The 22,290-nt window shown below is 42.8% G+C and overlaps 1 protein-coding gene across 4 annotated transcripts in view; it reads right to left on the bottom strand.

Annotated features, from left to right (window-relative positions):
* The window catches only part of CEP85L (centrosomal protein 85 like), a 351,200-nt gene that overhangs the window by 21,713 nt on the left and 307,197 nt on the right, over positions 1-22,290 (bottom strand). For all 4 annotated transcript variants that reach the window (XM_033935503.1, XM_033935506.1, XM_033935507.1 and 1 more), the window contains 4 exons: positions 18,865-19,017; positions 13,961-14,115; positions 9,852-9,969; positions 5,871-5,921 (listed from right to left, as the gene is read on the bottom strand). In XM_033935503.1, coding sequence (XP_033791394.1) covers positions 5,871-5,921; positions 9,852-9,969; positions 13,961-14,115; positions 18,865-19,017 — 477 coding nt within the window. The remainder of the gene's footprint in view (positions 1-5,870; positions 5,922-9,851; positions 9,970-13,960; positions 14,116-18,864; positions 19,018-22,290) is intronic.

Here is a 22,290-nt window from a genome sequence, read left to right as displayed (position 1 = left end):
TTCATACATTCTTTGCCTCTGCCATGCAAACAATCTCATTAGTATTAGAATGAGGTCATTAATATTCAAACAAGCCCTCTAATCGATGTCCATAACATCTTAAATCTAGCAACAGCTGCCAAGGGTCCGAGATTATGGACAGGTCTGAAATATTTTTCTTTTTTTTGATGGGCATAGATGTGTTTGTGTTAGACACATACAATATCTGCCCCATGAAAAAAAAAGTCTTGCTGACCCCCCCGATGGCCCCCCAAAACAAAAATAAAGAGAGGCAGGAGGGATGCCCACTCCCTACTGCCTCAACTACCTGGACTCCTCCATGAGGATCGCATGACCCAGACCTCCTACACTCCCCCCTCCTGCAAATATCCCAGACACCTCCCCTGCAAAGATCCTCAGCCATCAGGACCCCTCCAAGAAAATTGCATAACCCAGACAAGTCCCTCCCTCCCATAAAGATAACAGTCACCCGGACATTCTCTACCCTGCAGCCACCCAGGAACCTTCCACTAGCAAAGATCCTCAGCAAGAGGGATGTCCTCTCCTTCCTGCCTCTGCCACTCAGCCCCTCCCCCCCCCCCTCGGTACCTTAAAAACAAGATGAGAGCAGGAAGGATGCCTAGTTCCTCCTGTCTGAAGGCCAGCCTCTTTGAAACCTTCCCCTTCCAGGTGAGTCCTGGGATAAACTATGAGGGGTCTAAAACTCTGATTGGCTCATGCACCTAAGGCCACACCTTCCCCAAATTACTGAGCGGCAGGATGCTACTTCTGGGCTTCCCCTGATACTCAGCTGTTCGGGCGTCCCCTGCCGGCTCTGTGCATGTGTCAAAGTCGGATTTCCAACAACTGCTGGGGTGGGATTATGGCAGACCTCAGCAAAACTAATTTGAATGCATAGTCATTGGAAAATCAATCACTGTTTTAAAATGGGACAATGAATAGGCCCACAGCAACACACTTGGTTTGACTGACCATTTTTAGTGTATCTGGGCCTCAGTCCCCCCACCCCACTGCGTCCCTACCTCCTAGAGGGTTCTGTCCCCATCCCCCAGGCTCCAGCTCCATCCCTGCCCTATCCACATCCCCGTGGACTCTGTCTTAATTTTCACAAGCCTTAAACACTTATGATTTTGTATTTAAATCTTTTTATTAAAGTATAAAAGGAGACAATGTTCAGTACAGCTGTTTATAAAGCACAAATAGAGCCTTCCATTTTGGTTTTGGTACAAACTTCCCATGATTCAGTTGCCTATGTTTTGACATCATCTGGGAAGGTAACTAGAATATCTTTCAGACATGAGTGTAGAAGAGAACCTAAACTGTGTACTGGATGAACAGGAAAGAGTCTATTAAATATTGGAAATGTTCCTTGATGCCAGCAACAATGGATGAATCTGTTGCAATAACAGTAAGTTGCTTCAGCAGCTAGTCACATGATGGAAGGACATTGCAGATGGTAGGATTATGATCAGCAGCCATGATTCTTGCTGCCACACCAAAGGCAGACAAGACACAAATAATGTCTGTTTGAGCGCTTCTTTGGTGTGAGCCATGTGACTGCTTGAGTTGCTCAGTTCTTTTTTTATACTGCGTTTGTTTTGCTGTTTTGTATTTGTTTCTAGTATTTAGTGTAATTTTGTATGTTATTTTTGTTCCTCGCTTAGATTTGTGGCTAGGCGGGTTGTAAATAATTTTAAATAAAAACATAATTTAACAGTAGTTCCATTTAAATCCAAAAGCAATTTTTGCAGGGTTTTTTTAATCACTGAATTCAGTTGCCAACTGTCTAAGTTTTTTATATATTGATACTAGTGTCACGTGTTTAGAGAATGACAAGGGGACAAAGTTTATCCCTGCCCCTGTACTGTCCCTGCAGGCTCCGACTCCATCCTCACCCCATGTGCTTACCTACAAATGCATTCACTCAGCTGCATTCACTTATCTCCCCCTATGATCCCCCCACCTCCCCTTGAGCTCCGCTCAGCTGGTAAATCCCTCCTTTCTGTGCCTGTCTCTTCGGCTACCAATTCCAGACTCCGTCCTTTCTGCCTTGCTACGCCATATGCTTGGAACAGGCTACCTGAATCCCTATGGTGGGCTCTGTCTCTAGCAGTGTTCAAGGCCCAGTTAAAAGCCCACCTCTTTGAGAGTGCTTTCGACTCCTAACTCCTCTCACCTTGGATTCTGCATCCCTAACCCTATATGTCATGTCTGTCTGTCCAAGTTAGATTGTAAGCTCTTCCGAGCAGGGACAGTCTATAAATGTCATAATGTACGGTGCTGCATATGCCTTTCAGTGCTATATAAGTGACAAGTAATAGTGGTAGGCTCTGTCCCCATCCCGTGGTTAATCATGGTTACCCATTCCCGTGTCATTCTCTAGTTAAGGCTTCTGAAGTTCCTGTAGGGAGCAAACTGAGTTTACGACTATGTTTTGATTTACTGTAAACCGCTTTAAAGGCTGTCTCATTGGGCAGTATATCAAGATGTATTATTGAAACTTATGTTACAAAATATCGACAGTATTTCTACAGTGGCAAGCAGTCACATCTCGCCAATATGGTTTCAAAACTTTTGAAATTCTCTTAACTTTATTTATTCAATTTTCTATACTGTTCTCCCACAGGAGCTCAGAACGGTTTGTAAGGATTTATTCAGGTACTCAAGCATTTTTCCCTGTCCGTCCCGGCGGACTCACAATTTATCTAATGTGCCTGGGGCAATGGGGGGACTAAGTGACTTGCCCAAGGTCACAAGGAACAGTGTGGGTTTGAACCTCCAACTTGCTGTAATTGTCCCAGAAAACATTGGGAGAAGCAATCACTTGCTCCCACAATCAAATGATCATCTTCAATCTGAAAGATTTATGATGCTGCCTCCTAGAGGGGTCTCAGGGGAAATGGCGAGAGACTCTTCTAACAACGTCAAACTGAGGAATAGAATGGGCAATAGAATGTTTAACTGAGACCAGGTGAGTATTTCTGAAATATTAAGCAGTATTCCAAAAGTGAAAGACTCGTATTATAACTTATGTCTATATTAATTTTCTGTTCCCATTATCAGTTTTATCTGTATATTAAAATATAATTCATTTAACAAATCTAATAGCATATACCAACAACAAATTGCACCTAAACTGATCATTCATTTTAACACATGTTCCAAAACATTTTTCCCGGCACCAACAATGATTTTAATGGCTACTAAGAGAAATATCCATGCTAATTAAGCTTTAATTAATTAAGTCACAAACCAGGCATTCTTTTTATCTTTATTTCTCCTCAGAGTACTGCAATAGAGCACAGGAATTTACTGCCAACTTCGGCAAAAGCTATTTGTGCTCTGATGATCTTTCTCAGCTTTCTGTACTTTTCGCATTTTCTGCCCATTTACAAAACCGTGCAGATTTTTAGTGCCAGTTGGCGTGCTAAATGCTCTGTGCTGCTCTGATGGTCATAGAGTTCCTATGAGCGTCATAGCAGCGCAGAATATTCAGATCGACGACTGGCACTAAAAACCTCTTGCATGGTTTTGTAAAAAATAAAAATAAAAAAGGGGGGTGAGGGGTTATGTACTATATAAAAATATATGTGTGAGTGCATATATACAGGCAGTCCCCGGGTTAAGAATGGGTTTTGTATTTTAAACCGTTTTTAAAGTTGAATTTGTATGTAACTTGGATCCTAGTATTTTTTCCATCTTCTCCACCTCCTTGAGGCCACTCTTGCATCCTTTTCCATCCATCCCACTGTTCTCTCTCCACCACCACATCCAACATTACTCCCTCTCATCTCTCTCTTCCCCATCCATCTCTACCTCATTCCTCTCCCACCATCATGTCCAACAATTCTCCTCTTTCTTCATCTCCCCATGTGCACCATCTCTCTTTCTTTCTCACTCAGACACCCTTTCTATTCCTTCCCCCAATTCAGCATCTCTTTCGTTCACTTCCTCCATTCTTCCATCCTATGGCTCATGCTCCCCTCCCTCCCTCCTTTCTATGTCCCAAGTTCATGCCCCTCCTTCCTTCCTTCCATCCGTCTGAAGCGGATGGCCACTAGGATGATCTCGGGGCTCAAGGGTCTCTCATACGAAGAAAGACTAAACAAATTGCAGCTCTACATCCTGGAGGAACGCAGGGAGAGGGGGGACATGATTGAGACATTTAAATACATCACGGGACGTGTCGAGGTGGAAGAAGACATCTTCTTTCTCAAAGGACCCTCGGTCACAAGGGGGCATCCGCTCAAACTCAGAGGAGGGAAATTCGATAGTGACATAAGGAAGTATTTCTTCACAGAAAGGGTTGTAGATCACTGGAACAAGCTTCCAGAGCAGGTGATCAAGGCTACCAGCGTGCTTGACTTTAAGAATAAATGGGATGCCCTAGTGGGATCCTTACGAGGGTCGAGTTTAGGAAATAGGTCATTAGTACTCAGACTTAATGGGGTGGGTCAGTAGAGTGGGCAGACTTGATGGGCTATAGCCCTTTTCTGCCGTCATCTTTCTATGTTTCTAAGTCTGTGCTCCTCTCCCTCCCTCCATTCTGTGCCCCAGGTACGTGCCTCCCTCCAGCGGGTGTTTACCTTGTTCTGGCTGGTTCCCTCCTCCTTCCAGCCGCAGTCGTTTCTCTGCACAAAGCCACGGGCAGCACTTCCTACGTGTGTCCCAAGTTACAATAAATTCCAGAAGATTACAATCCAGTCAATATTCAGCCTGTGAGTGTCAGCATTTTTTTTATAACTTGCTGACTGCCACGAGCAGATTAAGCCTCAGGTATTCAATGCCGGGTCATGTCCAGGCGCCAGCATTGAACATCCAGGAATATCAGCCATGAACCACATAAGTTGCCTTCTATTCCTCTGAAGTCCTCACTCTCCCCATGACCTGATCCCTCCTCCCTCCCACCAAGCACATCTTTGAGGTATGAGTGAGGCTCCCTCGCTCACCCCATAGGCCACCCACCTCAACACCCCTCCCAGATTTATTGGTACATACCTGATGGTCCAGTGGGGTCATATGGGCAAGAATGATGTTCACTCACCCCTGCCTGTCACAGCAGCCAGTATAAAACCATGGCAAGGTTTTGAAATCCTCACATATACTTCACAGGTACTTCAGAGCAGGTGCCAAATATATGAGTACAAAAGTAGCCATGTTCCCCGCTGTTCCCTCTAATCTGAGCAGAATCCACCAAAAGCATTACAGCCAGTGAGGGGGGGCTTCCATATTGTGTTTTCAATCACTAGGGACAGGCAGGTTCACTGAAGTCCTGTAGAGCTTGCTTGTCCCTCACTATTGGAAATATAATAGTGAAACAGCACCCCCCACTGGCAGGACTATAGGTGGATCACTTCCGCTCAGCTTAGAGCAAGGGTGTCAAAGTCCCTCCTCGAGGGCCACAATCCAGTCTTTCATTGTATGCTAATAGATCTCATGCATATTCATTGGGGAAATCCTGAAAACCTGACTGGATTGCGGCCCTTGAGGAGGCTAAGAGGGAACAGCACCAATGGACCTAATTTGTCAAAATGAAATTTCACGGGAGTTTCTTGTTGAAAACAAGCTTGTAAGAGTATAGGTTTTCCTGCAAGGGACTTTAAGATTTCCCCCAGAAGGCCCACATATTAACCAGAGACACAGAAAGCAAGCTTTAGTGATTGAGCCCTGCAGAATTCCAGTTTCTCACACAGGGCTAAATACCTAGGTGTGTTTGCTTGCCACCTTTTTTCTTATGTTGCACAAGGTATTTCTAATTAATGGCAGAACTCTTAGGATTTACTATTGTGTCCTGGCAAGGTAGCAACAGGAACTACGGAAATGCCAAACATAATAAATTTAATCACTGTGCAAAGAAGCCATCTACTTACTTGGATTTCCATATTTATCCTGTCGATATGCCTTTGCTGGTTGTCTATGACCTATGCATAAACATTTAAAAAGAAAGCAAGAGTGAGGGTAGGTTAGTAACAGCTTCCTAATGCTCTACTCCTTTGACGGAAGCATCTCATTGACATCTGCTTCCTTCAGATAGGGTGACCAGGTTATCCATTCCAGAAGGGAGATTTTTGGCCAGCCCTGGATTTCTGCTAACCTCATCCTGGTGCATTATGGGACCTGCAGCACTGATTTCAATAGATAGAATCATGGATTACAAATTTAAAACCAGGCCAAAAAGTCTTCCTTCTGGAATAGGTCACCCTAGTGTCAAACTATAATCCAGGAGGGCTGCAAACTGGTGTGGCTTTCAGGTAACTCCTAATGAATATACATGGAATACTTTTGTACACAACCCTCCAGGAAGAAACAAACCAAAAAAGAACTGCAGGAAATGTACAGGGTACAGGAATCTTTATTCAAATCAATAAAAAGTTCTGTATCCAAAATTAGTCCTTGATGTTAAATAGTACGGACACAGTCTGTGTTTCAAAAAACACTTCTTCCTCAGGGGTCCTGTCAGGAAATGCAATGAGTCATGGTGTGAGATTTAGTAGGTGTGAAAGGTTGTGCTACACCAATAGTGGTGGACTAATTTTTATGCTGGAGGGAGTGTGTGAGACTATGGGCTCCTTTTACTAAGCTCCGGAAGCGTTTTTAGCGCGCGCTGCAGATTAGCGCACGCTAACCCCCGCGCTATGTGGGAAAACTAATGCCAGCTCAATGGAGGCATTAGCGTCTAGCGTGTGCTAAAACCACTAGCACAGCTTAGTAAAAGGAGCCCTAAAATAGGGTGTTATTGAAGATAAAAGCTAACTTAGAGGGAATACACAGCAAAAGGAACATATATTGATATGTTGTGCCGTGATGCGAGTTTCTACTATAATCGTGAGCCATGCGTTTAAAAAGATGTGTGCATACTGAGAAAACCTGTTGAGAAGAAGCGCGTACATGCCATTTATATGCAAGAACCATATGGATAACAGCAATTGAAGAAAAGATTCTAAAAGCAAACAAAATAAAAACATAAAATAAGATAAAACCAAATGCTCCAGGAAGTCCATAGGCTATTATTGAGTTAAATAATGTTCAAATTCTTCAAAGCACATAAATAAAAAACAATAATATCAAAAACACATCACAGATAAAAAAAAAACAAAAAACCACCTTTCTGAAAGAATTAAGCCTTTAAACATTTATGAAAAAGTGAAAAAGGAGGAATTTGGCAAACATTTTCTGGAAGAACGTTCCATAGCTGGGGCCCTACCATATCAAAAACCTTGGAACGAATAGTTGCCTTAACTATGGTCTGTACAGATGGAATAATGAACAATTGCTTAGATTGCGAGCACAAGATCGAGACGGCACTTATAAAGCAAGTAAAGTAGCCACTACTTTTAGTAAAGCTTGATGCAAGGCCTTATACAACACCACCAAAGTTTTAAACTAGATCCTTCAAACCACTGGCAGCCAGTGTAGTTCAGCTAAAAAAGGGGGAAATACGTTCCCTATGTGAGATACCTCCAATCACCCTTGCCACAGCATTCCGAGTTACTTGCAATGCACGTAAAAACTTATTTAGAGCCAATCAGGGCCTCAGGCTCCTCCCTCTGTATCGCATATAATGCATGGGGAGGGGCCTAAGGCACTGATTGGCTCAGATGCTTTAGGCCCCTCCCATGCATCACATGGTATAGAGGGAGGAGCCCGAGGCCCTGATTGGCTCAGATGCCTGTAAATCAGAGCCTTGAGCCCCTCCCCGTACATCACATGATGCACCAAGGAGGGAAGGCCCACCATTTTGGATCTGCAGGCCATGAAGGTGAAGAGACCCATGCTTCCCTCCTGCTTCCATCTTCGAAAAAAGGTATGGATGGGGGGGTTGTGGAAGCATCTGGTAGCAGGAGGGTGTGGGCATCGCTCCTGCCTTTTTGTGGGGGGGAAGGGATAGGGTAGGGGATGGTTTGGGGTGGAGCAACTGGTACGAGTGGGCCTACGGGGGCAGGAGGGAGTGGGCATCCTTCCTGCCATTTCGCTGTTGCGGGGGAGGTGGTCGGCATGCAGGAGGGAGTGGACATCCCTTCTGCCATTTTTCCTCACATTGGGGTAGGGTCGCCATGGCAGGAGGGAGTGGGCATCTCTCCTGCCGATTTCACTACCTTGGAGAGGTGGGGGAGGGTGGAAGTCAGTTCCCGGTGCTGGTTTGTCAGGGGGGACATCGGGGAGGGCTGTCATAAGCAGGGAGGGATTCTTTTTTAATGGAGCAGATATTGTGCAAAATGGATTTTTGTAAGTTGTAAAAACTGAATAAAGAATATTGAACTTAAAAAAAAATCTTTATGTCCATTAAAAAAAAAAAAAGGGTTAAAACTATGGTTAGATGGGTAAGCGACTGGTCTTGATCAGTTGCTTTTTTTGGATCGCTAAAAATGATCTTGTGCATCGGGAAGGCATGTTAGAGCATCAATTGCTCTACTAGTTTACATGGCATTCCAATATTAATGAGCTTATTTGTAAGGTCGGATCGGAGAATGAGCGATCGTGCAGAAAACCATGCAGTGATCCATTTTCTGAACTGGGTTGCCAAATGCGATCGTCGCTAAAGCTCTCAAAACAGGTTTAGCAACAATCGCTGGCTTTAGTGCATCTGAGCCTGGGTCAGTCCAGGCAACAAGTTAGCACTTGGCTGCAGAAATTTCTAGAAAACAATCCACTACTACTACTATTGCCAACATGATTTTGAAAGCTGAAGGTGAGAGCAGTGGGGTTTAAGGAAAATGTGCCAAGGAGGTGGAGGTTGTGGAGGCAGCAGGCTGGGGTGGAGTGGGGATTTCCATACAATTTCAGAGGACTGCCAGGGGGAGGGGGAGGGAAAATGCAATTAACATGTTAAAATTATTACTGTGAGTTAATATTTTAACGCATTAATCGGAAAAAAAGCCATCCTCACCAACTGGCTCTCCCGTGATCCCCCGTCATATGCACAATGGAGATCCCTAATGATAGTGCACGCAACACCGGAGAGACGCATGGTGGGAGACTTGACTCTTGGCCCGGGTCGCAAATTTTGTCAGGTGTGGGAGCACTTCTGGCAGGACCTCACACCGCGTGCTCACAGTAGACTTTTGAATCTTTAAGATTTTATTCCCACTCTCAGCTGTTGGACTGGCCATGGATTCTTGGAGAGGGGAGGGGAGGGGAACTGATTATATTGTTGAAAATGTTATTTCCTGACTGGTACTACTGTTTGTATTTGCTTCTTACTGCTGGAATAATAAAAATCATTTAAACATAACGCATTAATCGCGTTAAAAATGCACTAAATGTGCAGCCCTAGTGCATATCTTAAAAAATACCAAACACAAACTAACCTCCGGTGTTATGTACTGTTTATCACCTTTAACTTTTTGTCAAATATAAAGCATTTCTTAAAGGAGGAAAAAGGCCTAGGAGCCAAGGAGAGCAAATGCAACACCGCAGCTATGGAGGAAAGAGCTGTACAACTTTACTGGCTCCCCTGCTCCACTCTATCATTGGCCATATCTTATAAAATGCATGCCTAAGTACTGATCCCTCCCCCGACTCTGCCCATATTCTGCCCCTAGGATTGCCTCTGCATATCTCACATGACATAAAGTGCTATGTTTTCTGAGACCCTCATTTTATGGACGAATACCCCTGGGCAATTTTACAAAGACCTACTGAGGTATGTAAAACACAGTACAATATGTTCGCTTTTACAATTACTCACTAAAAAAAGACCTTGGAACAAGAGTTAACCGGGAAACGATAAGAACAGTAAGCAAGTAAGGCAGTGCTGGAGAAAGTACCACTGCTCCAAAGATGCAGAGCTAGAGACACATGGTATTGAAAGCTGTAGGAGCCACACAGAAATTAAATGTCAATCTGCAGACCTTGCTGGCTCGTTCATTCTGCTCTTTCAGATGATCATTTTCACACTGAAGCTGCTTTGCGTCTAACATGGGGAGGCGAATGCCATCTTCAAGACACCGCTCAACTTTCTGCTGCAAACTGTGAATAGAGAGAGGAGAACTGTATTATTAGGTTCTCACATTAACAGTGGTAAACCGATCACAAAACGATTTTTCACCCAACTTCTCTGCAACTCTGCTTATTTGAGTAGAGCCGACAGGAAGGGGTGCTAGAGGAAGGGGGACATAAGGAGGAAATATTAAAAGAAACACTAGACCAGAGCTGCCCAAGTCCGGTCCTCGAGATCTACTAGCAGGTCAGGTTTTCAGGATATCCACAATGAACATGCATGAGAGAGATTTGCATACCAAGAAGGCAGTGCAGGCAAATCTCTGCACTAACTAGTTAGCAAACCTACATTGCCGCTTGCTAGCCAATGAGGGCCAGATTCTCAAAACGGAGCCGTTCACAGCATCCGCCTTAAAAAAGCAGCGCTGATCATTTGTCAAGCAGCGCCGTTTCGAGAATCGTGGCTATGGCAAAGATAAGGTGCTTTAAAGGTAAGCCAGGATTTTAAAGGCCTACATTTCCAGAGTCTATCTTTGACGTGAATCGCAACCATGGAGTCAATTACCGCGCTGTGTCAATTAAGTTAGGCAGAAGTACGGCCCTTCCTGCCACCTAGCAGAGTGTGCCATTTGTAGAATATAGGTCTTAGTGCATAATTAGTATGTGAGTCCTTACCACCAACAAAATGGGTGGAGGTAGGGACTCGTGAGTTAATGGCCATGCCCCGATGGGAAAATTAGCACGTGGCCATTATTAAAAAAGGAAAATGTGGCTATTTTACCCATGCAGTAAAAAATAGCCTTTGTGCACATGAAAAACCCATGCAAGGACACACTAAGGCCACTTTTTCTTGCAGTTTGCTGTCTTTGCTATTCTGTATTTCTATGCAAATATATTGAAGCTTTTTTGAAGTATTAATTGTAGCTATTAATTAAACCCTGTTGCTAGAGAATAATGAGGTCAACAAGATATCAGTTTAAACCAGACACCGGTATGCAAAAAGATAAAATGTGCTACTGAATATAGCAAATTACACCTGCTATGTGTATGGTCCGAATGTAACTGGCAGTGGCACTATCCAGTTCAGAAAATCATGCTCCTGGCATGCCTCCTATCTTCCATCTCCCCTCTTTTTAACTGATTAACTGTTGGTTGGATGTCAACATATATGTCCAGTAGTTAACCAGTCAGCAGGACCCTTATTTTAAAACCAACAAGTTATCCAATTAACTCCTACAGTTTGCCCTTGTAATCCTCGAATACTGTGTGCAATTCTGGTTGCCGCATCTCAAAGAAGATATAGCGGAATTATAAAAAGTACAGAGAAGAGTGAAGAAAATAATAAATGTGATGGGACGACTTCCCTATGATGAAAGGCTAACGTGGATAGGGATTTTCAACCTGGTGAAGAGGCGGCTCAGGGGAGATAAGGTAGAGGTTTATAAAATAGTGAGTAGAGTGGAATAAGAAGATGTGAATCACTTGTTTACTCTTTCCAAAAATACTAAGATTAGGGGGCATGCAATGAAGCTACTTAAAATCTGAGAAAATATTTCTTTACTCAATGTATAATTAAACTCTGGAATTTGTTGCCAGTGAATGCAGTAAAAGTAGTTAGCTTAGCAGGGTTTAAAAAAAAGGTTTGCATACCATCCTAAAAGAAAAGTTCTTAAGCCATTATTAAGATGGACTTGGGGAAATCTACTAGTTATTCCTAGGATAAGCAGCCTAAAATCTGTTTTATTCTTTGGAATCTTGTCAGGTACTTGTGACCTGGGTTGTCCACTGTTAGACCTTCCCAGTACGGCAACTTTTATGCTCTTATGTTCTACAGATCATTTTCAACATCAACCCCCCAAAATATAATACTAATCAGTTTTCAAGAACTGAGTACAGAAGACAAGCAAACAGTGTGCCATATTTGCACCTCCAGAGACTCCTGATCAGCTCTCAGGTAAGGTCAGTGAAATAAGTATAAAGATTTTCAGTCAATACTCAGCAGACCTTTTGTCCACATCATAAAACCACCACCTAATGTGACACTAACAAGTCACAAGAAAGACCAAGACTGAAGTGTCTTTACAGAGCTGTGGTGATAAAGTCAAAGAGTACCTGTCTGTACTATACTCAACTCTCACTGTCATGGGCATTCCTAAATCCTTTGTTTCATGTACTCAGTGCAAACTTGCCATTGTGATTTGAATGTCATATTCAGCATAAACAGTACTTTCTGGTATTACAAAGTGTATTTCCGGTAACCATCTTGGTTCTACAAAAACTTGGAGCTTTAATAAGTTGTGATACCTTTTAAACAAACAAAAGAGATGTGGCACATGGGGTCTCAAGTACATAAATGTCTCTTTTTCAGATGTTAAAAAAGGCACTTCTATTGTTTCCAAATTTCAAGTACAATCTTTTTATTGGACATCTATCACAACCTTCAAGATTCCCAGACAGTGAAATGTACCAAATCGACAAGCAGATTTTTCTGTACAGCTCAAGACTGGCAACATCACTGGCATTTCAATAAAATAATCTCAAGGTCAGGCACTGTTTAGTTGTGATACACGGGCATTTACATTCATGTCACTTATTAAACCACATCATGATAGCAACTGGTCTTTTGTTATCAGCTAGCTAGCTATCTATCTATCAATCGATAGATATACATATGTGGTTTATTATGTAAGTTTATTGGATATTTAACCTTCGTTTGGTAAACTTTGAAGGTATAAATCCCAAAGAATGCAGCCTACGTAAAAATATCTTTCGCCAGATTCAATCACACGTGGGGAATTTTTCCATGGAGAACCTGCCCTGCTGTTCTTTCTAATTATGTAAGCGCGGAGAGATAGGGAGTCAGCTGTGAATGACATAAATCTCTCTGTGATGTGAAAGTAGAGGGGGGAATGCTGATGCTTATGTAGGACTATGTCTCTTATTCCACTGATCTGTCCCAGGCCTTTCCTTTAACAAATATATTTATGCTAATTCTCCTTCATTATATAAAAAGAATTGTTACTACATTTAAATGTTATCATATTTATTTTATTAACTGAATTCTATTGTTTAACAGTTCCTCCCTTCTATTCCTTTTTACATAGTACTTTAATTCATTTAGATGCTCCTATCTGTAAAGTTAGGAATTTCTATGAAATATTCTACATGCTTCTCTCCTCTCCACTCCTTCCTGCCCTCTTCTAACCCCTTCCTCTGTAATGTCACCTAGAGCTTGTATAGATATGTGTGACGCACAAATGGAAGAAATAAATTAAATAAAGCATATTTTAGATAGAACACACAAAATGAAACTGAGATTCAGTTTGGTAGGTATCAAGTTCCACTAGTATTTTAGAACAGGATCCAGGAGGAGAGTTAGTGACCTTTGGGGCAGGGGTAGGGGTGAGGGTGGGTAGGGGACTGGGAAAGGAGGGAGATGGTAGACTCTACAGGGAGTGGAGGAATAGAGAGGTGGCAGGGGAGAGAAGAGAAAAGCAGATGCCGTCAGACCACAGTGAGAGGGCAAGGAGGAATATGGAAGATAGGAAATAGAGGGGAAGAGAAGCTGGCGGGATAAATAGAGAAATGCTGGGATGGAGGGGTTGAGCAGAGGGAAAGAAGAAAGATAGGATGGGTTGCGGATAGATTAAGAAAGATGCTGGAGCCAGGGAGAGATGTGATACCATGGGGAGATGCCGGCTTGGGGGTGGGAATGCAGGAGAAAGGAAAGTGAGGACAGGAGCAGCTGGACAGGGGAGGAACAGGACATGGGGGAGAGAGAGGGGAGATGGTAATGCAGAGGACAGATATTGAATTTAAGGGAAAGAGAGACAGGAACACAGAGGGAAGCCTTAGCAGACAAATGAAAGGGAAAGGATTGGATAAAACTGGAAAGATCGAAGGTATAAGGAGGAGTTTTTCCTTCATAGGCAGTTTTGTGGTGTAGCAAACCAATGCTAGTACACTGCCTGAACCCTTCTGTACTATTTCCCTTCTGTACTATTTCAGCAGGGTCCTTTACCTTTGCACAGTTGTAACCAGTTCTTTTTCTCTTTTTTTCTGACTTTCCACCTGTGATTCTCTATCGTGACATTGTACCATTGTCTCTTCCAGCTTCTTTTCCAGGCCAGTTATTGTTTCTTGCAGTTGTTGGTTCTTCCCTTCTAGAACTTGTAGCTTAAGACCAGAAAAACATACAATCATTTAATTTCTTAAAAAAAAGACAGAGAAGTTCACATCAGCATGCTTAACTAGTGCTTAGTTTTGAAGCTGCCTAAGGAGCTTACAGGGCCATACCCATAGACTGAAAACTAATTTTCACAGGTAATCTCCCCCCAGGAGTTTCCCTTTGAAAAATTTGGGTTCGGCAGCAAACTACTAATACAAAAATATCCGAAATCTTTGTACTAGCTTTCTCATAGGTCCACAATTACATGGGAGGATTTTAAAAAAAATGATACTTATATGCATTTGTCCACTCCCTGCCTTAACTCCACCTCTGATGGCACAGCCATAAAATTGCCCTTTTGAAAGTTAAATGCTGATTACTCCTGGAGAACAGAGTTCCCCCTCCCCGCAGAATTTTTGAGTGATGCGCAGAAATTGTCAGCTCCTGGGATCAAAGAATATAAAATCAATAGAGATGGATTTTTTTTTTTGTTTTTCCCATTTCTTCTCTCTGTAGCTCCTCTTTTTCGTGCAGGGAAAAGCTCGCAGTTTGAGCCTCGCAGTGCTTGTAGTCTCCCGCTGTTCTTACAAGAATGAAAAGAGAGCTCAGCAGGAGAAACTACAGGCGCCATGTGGATATAACAGTGAAAGTCCTGCGGAACCTGAATCTGAGCCATTCTGTGCACCAAAGAGGACACACTGCAGAGAGAGAGAGAAGCAGATAAATTGGTGAGCAGGCCTGGAGCTTTTAAACTGGACTTTCTAGCAACTGGCTGGGAACTATCTGCTTCTTTTTTTGGGGGGGAGGGGGAGCAGAGGAGCACAGTCATTGGTGTACCAAGGGTGCAGCCCATTAGGGGGTGCTCCGACAACTCCTCTGAGAGACAGTGCCGGCGTCAAGAATTTCTTCCTAGCAGTAGCAGCAGCGTTCACAATTCGCTGCTCTTGTTGGCATTGGACCTTTCTCTCTGTTGGGTCCCGCCTACTTCCTGTTTCCACAAAGGCAGGACCCAGCAAAGAGGAAGGCTTGATGCCGGCAAAAGCAGCAAATTGTGAATGTTGCACTGCCAACTGCAGGGAGACTAAGGGAGGGGGAGAGAAATGCTGTACCCAATTGGGGAGAGAGGGAGGGAGAAGGAAGACCAGAGAAGGGAGATGAGATAAAAGAGAGATGGTAGACCATGGGAAAGGAAGGAAAGGAGATGCCAGGCCATGGAGAGGGAGGAAGCAATGCCAGGGCATGGGGGAGAGTGAAGGGAAGATGACAGAGATTCCAGACCAGAAAGAAAGAAGGGAACGAGAGAAAGGAAAGAGAATAAATACCAGAGCATGGAGGGGTAGGGAGAGATGGAAGGGAAGCAGAAGAGAGAGATGCCAGGGCATAGGGGGAGGGGAGGGAAGGAGACTGAGATGCCAGACAATCAGGATGGAAGGGAGGGAAGGAAGGAAGTGAGGAAAATAAGGAAAGGAGATACCAGAGCATTGAGGGAGAGGGAGAGATAGATGAAAAAGAAAGGAGAAAGATCCCAGGGCATGGGGAAAGGGAAGCAGATGCCAGTCTGTGGGGTGAGTTGAGGTGGGAAGGAGAAGGGAAAGATGCCAGAGCATGGGGGAGGGAGTAGAGACAGAAAGAGAAAACTGGTAGGGACAGAGAAAGATGGCAGATGCTAGATGGAATTGAGAGTGAAGAGAATATGAGGAAAGCAGAAACCAGAGATGACTAAAGGTAGAAAAAGATTATTTTTTTGTTGTTTTAGAATAATTCAATTTGTCTTCATTTAAATAGCCAGCTGAGCTTCCCTCTCCCATCTTCTGGAATAGTCACTATGCTCAGGGTATGTGATACCTGGGACCGATCATTTTTAAGACCACCCCCTTATACAAAGGGATTGGAGGAGCACCTCCTAGGAGCTACATCCGGGGTGAACTGCTCTCCCCTCTTGGTACGTAGAAGGGGATTTTGGTCTCCAAAAGTTAGTAAAAAAAAAAAAAAGGTATTAAAATTAGTCCAATAAAAAGATTATGTTATTTCCATTTTCTATTTATAAATGTTTTATCAATACAGCTACAATATTACTTTTACATGAGGTAGCAGGAAGGCCCTTTGATTGAGGAAGGGGGAGACAGGGCTGTCTGATTGGCTTGATGCCTGCAGATTAGTTGGGAGACAGCTGACTTTTGTTTCAACTTTGGAAAAAGGTCGAAGTCTGGTGGTCTCATGTCTGGACTGTAGGGAGCATGAGGTAACACCTCCCAGTCGTATTAGTGTAGTTTTTCAATGACATTCCCTATGTGCGAGAAAGCGTTGTCATGAAGAATGAGTGGCCCCGCCAAGAGCAACTGAGGTTAAGTTTTGTGCATTTTTCTATGCATTTTTTTGCAAAAAATCACGATAATACAACTGCTGTGACATTTCTTCCACATGGAACTTTGTCTGTGATGAAGATGCCTTCATGATCATAAGCAGAAATCATCATTTGTTTGACTTTTGATTGAGCTCGTCAAAATTTTTTTGGTCGTCGGGAAGATGGAGCTCTCCACTCATCATTGAAAAACTAAGCAAATATGGCTGGGAGGTGTCACCTCATGCTCCCTACAGTCCAGACATGAGTCCACCAGACTTCAACCTTTTTCCAAAGTTAAAACAACATCGTTTTGCATCTCTGGAAGAGCTTTCTTCAACGGTACCCGAGCCATTCGGCAACTGAACAAAAATGGTGTCTTGGATGGAATAATGAAGCTTCCCAGACGTTGGGACTCGGTCATTGCCAAGCAGGGAGACTAGATTGAAGGACTGTAAAGAAATACTTGAAAAAAATAAAACATGTAAATAAAAATAAAATATATAGTGTGCATTACTTATGAAATGACCCGTATTTGTTAAGCTTTCAGCATTTGTGTAATAAGTGTGTTTTGATTGGGATCATCTGTAACCTTTGATCTCTGCCTGCTCTTCCTTTAAAGACACCTAGCCTACTTTTCTTTTTACTGCAACCTACTGGGATCCCCTTACTTTCCTATTTTGATAGCATCCTCCAAAAATACCTCACTCCCAATCAAGCACTCCTGATCAACTGTTGGCTTTCCCCCAGATTCTAGTTTAAAGCTGTTCTATCTTCTTTGTAAATGTCGGTGCCAAATCCTGGCTCCATTTCGAATAAGATGGAATTCTTCCCAGTTCCAAACAAATCTAAATCCTTCTTCCCTGTGCCATCTTCTCATCCACACATTGAGACTCCAGAGCTCTGCCTACCTCTTGGGTCCTGCACATACAGCGCCTACAGTAAGGAACTCTTTGCCCTCTCATCTCTGGGAGGAAATTCCAATTGACAAAATTTAAAACTAACTTAAAGACCTTCCTTTTAAAGGAAGCCTATGACAAGTAGATGCTAGACTTCAAGAAGAAGGAAGAGCATATCCCCCTTCTTCCGTGTGGACCTTCTATGTCTCTCTCTCCTATTACAAACTGTATTTCTCCCTTAATTCTCCTGTTTTCTATATGTCATCTAAGTCTTATTGTCCAATATCTTCCCCTTTGATTTTAATAGCTATGACTCTGTACACCGCTTAGACAATTTTTTTTAAATGGTATATCAAATTTTAAAGAAAACTTTAAAAACAAGGAACATGGAGAATTTCTCAGAATGCTACCCTGGAAGTTCTGAATTTCTACTTTCTCCCTAAAATCCTAAATTTAGCTTCCAAAATCTCCCTTCCACACTGAATGGTGACAAATGTCCCTTTTGTCCTCCCTATTGAGATAACTGACTATTCATTTTGCCTGGGGTGGATGGGAATTGGAGAGGGTAGGTGAAAAAGAAGGCCAAGCTAAAGCAAAAGAATTAAAGACTGTCTAATCAATTTAATACCTATGTTCTAGAACAGTAAAACTTCTAAGCTGAGGCAAATGAATATTAGACCCTCTAGCACAGTGGCTCTTAAACCTGTCCTGGGGACACCTAGCCAGTTGGGCGGACTGCTGGGCGCGATGGACCTCCGGTCTGACCCAGCGGAGGCACTGCTTATGTTCTTATATCCCTAATAAATATGTATGAGCGAGATCTGCTTATAAAGTAGGTAGTAGGCATGTAAATTTCTCTCATGCATATCATATCATATCATACAGGAATATCTTGAAAACCCGACTAGCTAGAGGTCCCCCCAGGCCAGGTTTAAGAACCACTGCTCTAGCACATAGCTCCCCAAACTGTGGGCTGGGTACTTTGGGAGTTATGACCTAAGCGGGCTCTCCATAGGTACATCATTATTCTGTACCTCCAGGGGGGGTCACACAGTTTTATTTGGCTATAATCATGGGGTCACGGGAACAAAAAGATAGGGAAGCACTTCTGTAGCAAATATAATACCTATCTTTTCATGTTTTGAGGCTGTAACAACTAAGGGCTCCTTTTACTAAGCTGCGCTAGTGGTTTTAGCGCGCGCACTAGACGCTAACGCCACCATTGAGCTGGCGTTAGTTTTTACGCGTAGCGCGGGGGTTAGCGTGCGCTAAAAACGCTAGCGCACCTTAGTAAAAGGAGCCCTAAATTTAAACTGAGGCAAATGTAAATGAGAAATAGCGGGCAAAATTTTAGAAAGTCAGAAGCTCTGCTTTCTTTAAATATCAGCCTCAGATTGACCATAGGAATTAATATTTACAGTCATCATTTGCAGTTTATTAATACAAGTACACTTGGTAATACAATTTTAACCCACTCCGCTTAACTCCATTGTGAGATCTCTGTTACTTTCACTTACTCGTTCATTCTGATTTTTCACATCATCCAATGTTGGGAGATCAGCAAGGTATTTTTCCAGGGTTTCAATCCGCCTCTTTTTCTCTCGGTTCTGTTCACATTCCTTTTGATATTTTTTTTTCAGGCTATTAATATATTTGTCTCGCGTTTTAAGCTATAGAACACACAAAAAAACAACAATAAAAAAAAACAATCCTTTTAGTGCAGTGGTCGCAAACTCGTGGCCCAGGAGTCGCATGCGGCCCACCAGATACTATTTTGAGGCCCTCAGTATGTTTATCATAATCACAAAAGTAAAATAAAACAGTTTCTTGATCATATGTCTCTTTAGCTATAAATTAAAATATTATTATTAAGACTTAGCCAACAGGAAAGATTTATAAACAATAAAGAGTTTTATCTCATGCAAAATTGTCATTTCTTTAATAAGACATTAACTATTTTTTTCTGAGGCCCTCCAAGTACCTACAAATCCAAAATGTGGCCCTGCAAAGGGTTTGAGTTTGAGACCACTGATTTAGTGCTAGCCATAACATCTGTTGCTGTCACACAGACATATATGTACTGTTTAATTCACATCTTTAGGGGGTGGGAGGAGGGCAGTAACTATGGGGTAATTAAAGGGGACCATGCCCTCATGCCTTCTGTAGTCATCTGGTCAGTTTTGACACCATCTTGGCACTTGTTCGTTATTATAATAAAACAGATCTAGCTCCAAACATCCAACTTGTGTCCTGGACATTTTGCAGTGACAATCAAACATTTTACAAAACATCCAGGTCATAAGCCCGCCCAAAACATACCTTCAATGTGCCCCCTTGAAATTTAGATGAACTACTGACAAATGGCATAGAAAATCATCTAGAAAATAGGTTTCAAACATGGTGATTTGGACATTTTAGCGATTAAAACATCCAAGTGCCACTTTATGCTGTTTCTTGGCCGTGCTTCTCTTTTGAAAATGGGCCCTATAATGCTCACTGATGACTCGTCTAAGTGGTTTACAATCATTAAATATTAGCTAATAAAAAGAGAGGTAAGATAAAGAGAAAAAAGGAATGAAACCATGAAAGAAAGTTACATATTTTGGCAAATGGAAGGTAGCAAGGGAAGAAAAAAAAGTTCATTCTCCTGTGGGCTTCAGCCCCACTCTTCTTCTATACCATCTGGAATCAGCCACCAGCTGTAATTGGCTCTAGAAGGGGCATTTAGGAATTAAAAATGTTCATAAACACGTGTGTTGAGACCACTCAAATTTTCTAAATGATGTCCCCAGCTCTGGGTTTAAGGTTAAACTGTTCCATAACAGAGGGGCTGAAATAACAGAAATAGAATTTCTTAGAGAATCTAAGCTGAGGGGTCTGAAAAAAGGAATTGCTAATACATTCTGAGGACTTGAAGGGAATTAAATGGCGAGATAAAAATAATGGTAGCCCTTAGTAATAAGATGAAGATGGTTTTAACATTTTTCTAAATAGTGTATGCCTCTACAGCACAGGCAAGGTGTGTGTCTATAGCAGGGGCCAAAATCTAAAACATAGGCGAAGTTACGGGCCAAATTTTTTTATTAAGATACTTAAAGATCCTTTTATTAAGGTACGCTAACCAATTTAGCGTGCGCTAAATGCGTACCTTAATAAAAGGACCCCTTAGTCTTAGTAGAAGTATAGGGTTACAACCTCTCCAATCCCACACCAGCTCTGTGATGGGCCAAAATTAAAAACAGAAGCCTAAAATAGCCGGGAGGGTGCAGGCGACCACGAGCGGCAATGGCGAAGGCAGAGGAAGGCACTCGTGAATGCCAAAGCCACAAAAAGGTGGCATACAAGTCCCCATTCCACTTCCCTTTTGATTGTAGCCACAGAAAAGCAGTATATTATATGCAGTTAAGGAGCCGGGAGGACCAGGGTGCAGGCCACTCATATCCAGTATCTTTTTCCCTCCTTCTGTGCATCTAGTTTCCCCCTCTCATCCTCAGTCCCCTCACTGGATCTCTCTCTTCCCTCCCCTCCTCAAGTTCAACACCCCTCTCCCTCCTTGCTCACCCTCCACACCCCATACATACCTCTCTGCCTTCTTGCATCTCCCCCATCACCGATTTTAGTGATCTCCCTCTTACTCGATCTGACGCTCCTGTGCCAGATCCACAAGAAGCTTTGGTATCGGTATCAGCATCAGCGTGTCTGTGCTGCTGCTGGTTCCATCTAACCCAGGATACAGGAAGCAGGAAGGACCAGGCGGACCCAAACATCGACAGCAGCCGGGAGGACCAGGAAGCAGGAAGAGTGCAGGTAGCTGGGAGGGCCAGCTGGGAGAGTGCAGGAAGCTAGTCGGGAGAGTGCAGGTGGACCCGAACGTCGAACGTGAAGAGCGGTGGGATCACAGCGTCGCACAGCATAGCAAAGCTTGGTGGACTCCTTGCGAGCCAGCTTTATTGGAAATTTGTATTTGTCTGGCAGACCAAATTCTAGTACACCACAGGCCAGATTTGGCTCGCGGGCCAGAGTTTGACACGTCTGGTCTATAGGGAGTTGTGAGAAGACAGCTTATGTTCTGACAGCACTAAAATGAAATCATTTTGTTTCAGCAATGCCAAAAAATAGCTCTGAGGCTCATGATACATCAATAAATCAGGGTACTGCTCGAGCAACAGGATTCAAATATTATATTTATTTGTTGTGCGAAAGTCAATGAAGGCAAACGGAACTTTAACAAGGTCAACTTCAGCAAGCTTGAGCACACAGCTATGAGCGAAATGTGTGTGTCCTCATTGGCTGCCAGACAGCAGCAGGACACCTACTGCCGCCTAAATTTGGGACTCACGGTTAGAGAATCAAGCCTAAAAAGCCTAGCAAAACATCTAGAAAGTCAGTTTCGAAAATGGCAACCTGGATGTTTTGGCACTTTATGCCATTTTTTGATGTCTTTCGGTTTTGAAAATGAGCCCTACAGTAACATAGTAGATGACAGCAGATAAAGACCTATACAATCCATCCAGTCTGCCCAATAAGACAAACTTGTAGCATAAGGTATATATGATATGATACTACACTTGCATACTTGATCTTGATTTGTCCTTGCCATTATCAGGGTGAAGACTATAGAAGTCTGCCCAACATTGACTTTGCTTCCCTGTTATTGGGGTTACTAAACTAAACTAAACTACACCTTAAGTTTGTATACCACATCATCTCCATAAAGATAGAGCTTGGCACGGTTTACGGTTAATTCAATAAATGAGGGAAGGATATAATAAGAAATTAGAGGTTATGAAGAGGATAGCTAGCTTTACATTTTAAATAGATAGCTTTACGTTTTGGAGAAAAGCCAGATTTTCAGATGCTTTCGGAATAATTGGAATGAGCCTAGGTTCCGCAGCGGGGCGGGGAGGTTATTCCAAAGCTCAGTGAATTTGAAGAAAAGGGAT

Source organism: Geotrypetes seraphini, chromosome 3 (genome assembly GCF_902459505.1).
Source record: "Geotrypetes seraphini chromosome 3, aGeoSer1.1, whole genome shotgun sequence".
Lineage (NCBI taxonomy): Eukaryota > Metazoa > Chordata > Amphibia > Gymnophiona > Dermophiidae > Geotrypetes > Geotrypetes seraphini.
This window is presented reverse-complemented; position numbering and strand designations above follow the sequence as displayed.